The sequence below is a fragment of a genome (genome assembly GCF_019968985.1).
Source record: "MAG: Porospora cf. gigantea B chromosome Unknown PgB_NODE_1619_length_5275_cov_117.287, whole genome shotgun sequence".
Classification (NCBI taxonomy): Eukaryota; Apicomplexa; class Conoidasida; order Eugregarinorida; family Porosporidae; genus Porospora; species Porospora cf. gigantea B.
In genome coordinates this window covers 1-5,275 of record NW_027178716.1, presented here as the reverse complement: position 1 = coordinate 5,275, position 5,275 = coordinate 1, and the positions used below count along the sequence as shown (strand labels likewise).

General features: G+C 52.6%; 5 protein-coding genes across 8 annotated transcripts; 4 read left to right on the top strand and 1 right to left on the bottom strand.

Annotated features, from left to right (window-relative positions):
- Positions 1 to 92: 92 nt before the first annotated feature.
- Positions 93 to 578, top strand: KVP17_002270 (uncharacterized protein; the record flags this gene model as incomplete). Its single annotated transcript, XM_068518360.1, has 1 exon — positions 93 to 578. One exon carries the CDS (start codon positions 93 to 95, stop codon positions 576 to 578), a length of 486 nt encoding a protein of 161 aa, XP_068378117.1.
- A 54-nt stretch (positions 579 to 632) lies between these two features.
- On the top strand, positions 633 to 1,575 carry KVP17_002268 (uncharacterized protein; the record flags this gene model as incomplete). Its single annotated transcript, XM_068518357.1, has 2 exons — positions 633 to 696; positions 725 to 1,575. The coding sequence occupies 2 exons, from the start codon at positions 633 to 635 to the stop codon at positions 1,573 to 1,575; spliced, it is 915 nt and encodes a 304-aa protein (XP_068378114.1).
- Positions 1,576 to 1,582: 7 nt separating this feature from the next.
- KVP17_002271 (uncharacterized protein) lies at positions 1,583 to 2,265 on the bottom strand (the record flags this gene model as incomplete). Of its 2 annotated transcripts, XM_068518361.1 has the most annotated exons (3): positions 1,583 to 1,760; positions 1,788 to 1,849; positions 1,876 to 2,124. In XM_068518361.1, the coding sequence occupies 3 exons, from the start codon at positions 2,122 to 2,124 to the stop codon at positions 1,583 to 1,585; spliced, it is 489 nt and encodes a 162-aa protein (XP_068378118.1). The 2 variants fall into 2 exon arrangements, with proteins under 2 accessions (XP_068378118.1, XP_068378119.1); XM_068518362.1 differs by lacking the exon at positions 1,583 to 1,760 and having other exon boundaries at positions 1,784 to 1,849; positions 1,876 to 2,265.
- A 17-nt stretch (positions 2,266 to 2,282) lies between these two features.
- On the top strand, positions 2,283 to 3,239 carry KVP17_002267 (uncharacterized protein; the record flags this gene model as incomplete). 2 transcript variants are annotated; one of them, XM_068518356.1, is made up of 2 exons in its annotated part: positions 2,283 to 3,095; positions 3,123 to 3,239. In XM_068518356.1, 2 exons carry the CDS (start codon positions 2,283 to 2,285, stop codon positions 3,237 to 3,239), a joined length of 930 nt encoding a protein of 309 aa, XP_068378113.1. The 2 variants fall into 2 exon arrangements, with proteins under 2 accessions (XP_068378113.1, XP_068378112.1); XM_068518355.1 differs by having other exon boundaries at positions 2,283 to 3,239.
- A 30-nt stretch (positions 3,240 to 3,269) lies between these two features.
- On the top strand, positions 3,270 to 5,275 carry KVP17_002269 (uncharacterized protein; the record flags this gene model as incomplete). Of its 2 annotated transcripts, XM_068518359.1 has the most annotated exons (2): positions 3,270 to 4,372; positions 4,455 to 5,275. In XM_068518359.1, coding segments are annotated over 2 exons (1,924 nt in total), but the record flags the coding sequence as incomplete, so codon positions are not given. The 2 variants fall into 2 exon arrangements, with proteins under 2 accessions (XP_068378116.1, XP_068378115.1); XM_068518358.1 differs by lacking the exon at positions 4,455 to 5,275 and having other exon boundaries at positions 3,270 to 4,454.

Below are 5,275 nucleotides of genomic sequence, written 5' to 3'. Positions count from 1 at the left end.
GAAACGGCAATCTCTCGCGTGATATTACCGATCTGAGAGTTCGATGGGAGAACCTATGCAATCAGAAAGCAAATGTCTACACCAGATCCACCATGCGTCTGCTGGGTGTACCCATGCCAGGGAATCTTGACATGCTTCCTCTCTATGGGACTCGGGAACCGGCTCCTCCCACCCCTCAAAAAAGCACGTGGGCGTGTAGCTTTCTAGATTATCATACCTGTCGAACCTCCCTTTTGCAGATTATGGACGCTGACTTACGAAAAGTCAGTCTTCAGGCCTTCAACACTGTTTGTTTAGGAGTTGAGACCTGGCTTTTCGAGCTCATCAAAGATCTCGAGTTCCTTGCCGAAATTCCTCCCAAAATTGACGTTCCGAGACCGGTGTGTGTCGATGGTGTCGTCGAAGCTCGATCTCTTCTGGCGGAGAGACGAAAACGGCGAAAGGTGCTGGCATCCCCGACGACGGGAGCTCGGATAATCACTATGGACACGATACGTCGAAAAGTGTCAACCATGCTGTGCAGTCAGGCGATTTTCATCGCCCTGAACGAAGCCCTTCTAGTCAACCGATCTACGTGACATCTTTCTCAAATATAAGCATATCGACTAGCCTCCTCGGAGGTATCTGCACACATGACCGTTCGGAGCAGAGGACCCTTTCAGCCGTTGGTCAACTTCGTCGTTGACTTCTATTTAGGTGAGATGAGGAGGAATTCGGCATGAAGGTACTGACGGTGACGTGGCTCTACATCGGGACCCAATAGTGGACCTGGTGGAGAGGTCTCCTGCAGAGGGAATTCGTTTTGTCTTGGTCGTCACTGCCTTCGGCGCTGTCTTTGTGACGATCTCCTGCGTCCCTTGCTTGTCCTATATCCTGACGGAGTGGCATCGAACTGGCGACTGCACCAAACCCCTAAACTGGTGGTTGTTAGCGCACTGCACCTTGCATCTGAGCCAAGTCTTCAGTAGAACCATTTTCTCATTGCGGCTGCTTACGTGCCACTACGTGCACCAGCTTCCTCTCCTCACGAGCGTCTTCGAGTTACGTCGATTGACGTCCGCGAGAGCCTGGCGGCTGACTCGTTTCGTGTCCTTCATCAGCGTGGTCTGGTTCCTGCTCGGACTCATCTGGATCGTGAACGCAAAGAGCACCGCAGCCCTCAACGACAGTTCCCACATCATCGAGGTCTCCATCGTCATGGTTCTCGCGTCGCTCGTCCGACTTTTTGTGGCTGTCCTGCTCTTCCACTGCATCGGCCCTCCCCGTCGAGTTCGGTTCCGGGTCGACCTCTTCAGCCGCAAGCGAGGCTTGCCCCTGGACCTTATCGACACGTTACCGCTCGTCACCTTCGGAAAGGTGAAAGCGGATGACAAGTTGCTGAAGTCGGATCCGCTGTGCGCGATTTGCCTTCAAGTTTACGAAGACGACGACGTTCTAAGAAAGCTCCCCTGCCCACACTATTTCCACAAGTACTGCGTTGACAAATGGTTGTGGGTACTGGGTTCACCACTAACGCAGGCAGCATGTCGGCACTTGTCCTCTGTGTGTGTCACCAGTCAATATCAGCATTGGTGATGAGAACCTATGAGACTTTTCTGAGTAGCTGAATGCCTCTCAACAGGCTGTCGGTGTTGGCGTTGAGGGTCTCGATGACGGCCGAATCCTCGTCCGAACGCGCTGTCGACAGGTTTATCAGCAGACAGCGGAACTCGTCTTGCAATTTGTCAACTTCCACAATGAGAGACGGCCTCTCCAGAGTTCTGAGTTTAGCATCCTGGATATCTCACTCCAGTAGGGTCAGTTGTGTGTCGATACCAACCGTCTGCAGGCCCCTTGTGTACTCTGCGATCTATAATGCATAAACGACAGTCCCACCTTGTCCTCGATGCCCCGGGCCCTGTCAGCCAGCGCGCTATGGGCCTCTGTTGCAGCCACAGACCGCTGCAGCGCCACATTTTCCATGTCCGAATCGAGTGTGCCGAGCTCTGTTTGCAGTCTGGAGTGCTCCATGCGCAGTGCCTTCGGGGCGTCAAGTCGAATTGCTTGAACATACTTCTCCCAGTGCACAATCGATTTTTCCAAGGATGCCCACATATCTAAAAGATCGGTGGCTCTGTCAGTCATTGTCGAAATCACCTCTCTGGCGTGCGAACGAAAACTGCTTTGCAGATCCTTCTCCACGGTCCCGCTTAACTGCTTGGTGTCCGTTTTGGTCAATTCCAGCTGAGCTTCAAGTCTTTCGATGTGGTCAACGAGCGGAAGCATTCGGTATCCGTACACAAATGGATTTCGGCTCTTTCTCGTTGGCTGACGACGAAATTCCCCTGGATGACATCCTACTGGACATGGATCTTGACAACTTTGACTTTGGTGACCTCGAAGGTGTGGATTTTGACGATTGTGCTGGCCCATCCTTGGGGAATTGCGTTGACGCCTTCGATTTCTCTGGAGCTCATATTGAGGAGCAGTCGAATGATGTGAAAGTCGCCAATCCCCCTACCTTTTGTGAAAACTCCCTCGGAAGCGTTAGAACTCACGAACAGACGGGGAACGGTCCGAACAACAAACTCTCCGACGAACTGCCAGATGAAGGCCGCCTCAGTCCTCCAAATAAGAAACAACGGCAGGAAGATGCATTTTCTGCACTAAAGAGTTGGAAACCGAAATTGGCTGTCACCCCCGTACGGCGAATCTCCACGCCTAGCACTCGGGCAAGTCTGCAGTCATATCGGGATGCTCCTACGCCGCAGGCAACACCACGAAAGCTTGAAGTACGGTTGTTCAAGATGCCTACCAAGCCCAACATCTGTGTGGATCCACCACGCATCGACGTCCAGAAACTGAAGGCGCCAACGATCACACCAATAGTTCACACAACTCCCCCTACGCCCAAAATTGATAAGGCGCCGTTTTGTGAGCCACCCCAGAAGAGACTGGATGTCGCGCTGCACAATGCGGTGAACCATGTCTCCCTCAGCATGCCGCCACAGGCGGCTACATGCAAAGAACGGCTCGCCGTGTTGACATCCCTCATTCGGCAATTGGAGGCTCAAAGCTGTCGGAGCTTGGCTCAGACGCTTGAGGTGCGTGTAAAGGTGGGAGTCGCGTTACCGCCAAATCAGATTTTGAGGAATGGTCTACGAGTCCAATTGCAGGAAGCCCGTTTGCTGGCCGCCAGGAGACCTCTAGACGACGATATTCGTCTGAGAACATTCGAGGATCATGCCGACTTGGCTTGAGCACATGAACCGCTAAAGCTCAATTTTACGATGAATGTGAGACAAGTAACGTTGGCCACTGCTTTTTCTGCACTTGCGCTTTTTGTGCTAAGACCCAAAGACCATCGGCCTGAGCTGTCGCCGGAAGAAAGGCTTCTTCGCGATTCATTCTACGCTGAAAGGTTGAGTGCTGCGTGCAGCGACCCTGATGCCGAGCTTTACTACGCAGACTGGCAATTCCCAACGACAAAAGGCCAAGTATTCGATGTGACCTCGGCGGTTCGTAGCCGCCTCATGTCGCCCTATTGTAAAAAGGACGTATTCCGTAACGGATTTGTGGTTGCAACTGCTGCAGACAGTTCCCATTACGAGGAGAGCCGAGATCTGGTTAGGGCTGTAGCCTCCTGTCTGCCAGGAACGCTGCTAATTTATTGGGATATGGGGCTTGCACCCAGTGAAGTTACAGACCTTAGCCGATACGATCATGTACGATTGGCTCGGTTTGATTTTCCTTCGTTTCCGAAGTTCGTATCGTTTAAGTCTGAGTATCGATGGAAGCCGCTGATGATACATGAAACCTTCGATAATACCAAAGACGTTGTAGGTTTCAAACCCAACCACGTGTTTTGGGCGGATGCCAGTGTCCGGTTCCTCTGCGATAGTGCACGAGTGGTGGGACCTCTTGCACGACTTTGGCGCTTCAAAAGTTTTCCAAGTGCTTTCGAATCGTTGGTAAAACGAGTGGACCAGGACGGCATTGTATTTTTCACTGGCGGCGCTCGAGCCAACTACCCGTATATCCACGCTTCGATGAAGAAGCATCTCCCCATGGACGACCAGCGTAGCCAACGATCGGGGCAATTCTGCGCTGCTGCGATGATGGTCAGTGCAGATCACATAAGACACTTGCTGTTCTGGTGGGTCATGTGTGCTGCAGACCCCACGTGCATGCTTGACAAGTCCACGGACTCGAGCGTCAAGTGGTACTCTGGAGATTCCGAGGTGTCTCTTGGGGGAAAGATGCACGTGCCGTGTCCAGGGTACCTAGGTGCGACAGTAAAATTGCCGTGCTCAAGGACTGACCAGTCGGCCATAAATATCTTAGCCTGGAACTTCATAAAAAAGGTCGAGAGCGAGAAGGGCATCTGTCTTCTGTTTCGTTGGCCCACAAGACTATTCCCAGACTCACATACCCCACATAGTGGTCTTCGTTCGCGCACTGATGTAAAAATATAGAATGCCTCTTGTAACTGTCTCCAGTCCTAAAGGGATTAATTTCAACCCTGAGGGTCGGTGGAAGGCGCCACCTGACGCGAACCAACCCATAATGTATGGTCTCGCATCCATGTCTCCCTTTGGCGTTGGCACTGCGAAACGACGCGGGGATTCGTGTTGTTTGACCCTATCTTGGAGTAAGGTCTACTGTAGGACCGCCGATTTGGACCCAAATCCACTTCCCGAGATCCTGAAGGAGCTGCAAAATTGCATGGCCCTAGGAAACGTTCTCATGGCAAGCAGAAGAATGGACTGCGCCACGAAAGCGTATCTTCGAGGCGTTGAGCTCGTGCCGTATGGTTTATCCACAGAGCCCCGAGTCCGGTCACTCCTGGCCCAAATGGCCACTCAACTCTCCGCCGCATACCTCGCTCTCGAGCGCCACTCGGAAGCCCTTCTGCAGGCAGCTCTCGGCAACGAGTACGTCAAAAACAATCCGCTGACGTTGTTTCGCCTCGGCCAAGCTTTCAGCCGGTTGCGGAACTACAAGAAGGCAAAGGCATACTTCATGTCGGCTAAAAGGCTGAGTCACGTGGGTTCCGAGCTTACCCGTGAGGTAGTGCGAGAGGTAACTCTCATTGACGATACTTCACTCGTAGCCCGGAGCAAGCGACATCGAGTCAGCAGCGCCGTCAGTCCAGACGTGTTTCCTCATAAGCATCCGCGAATATCGTATGACGATGAACCTGATGCATTTCTGGTTGAGAGGGAGCTGCGCCGGCAAAACACGAACTGGTTTCTTCTGAGCGAGTTTCTTCACCACAACATGTCCGTACTGCAAG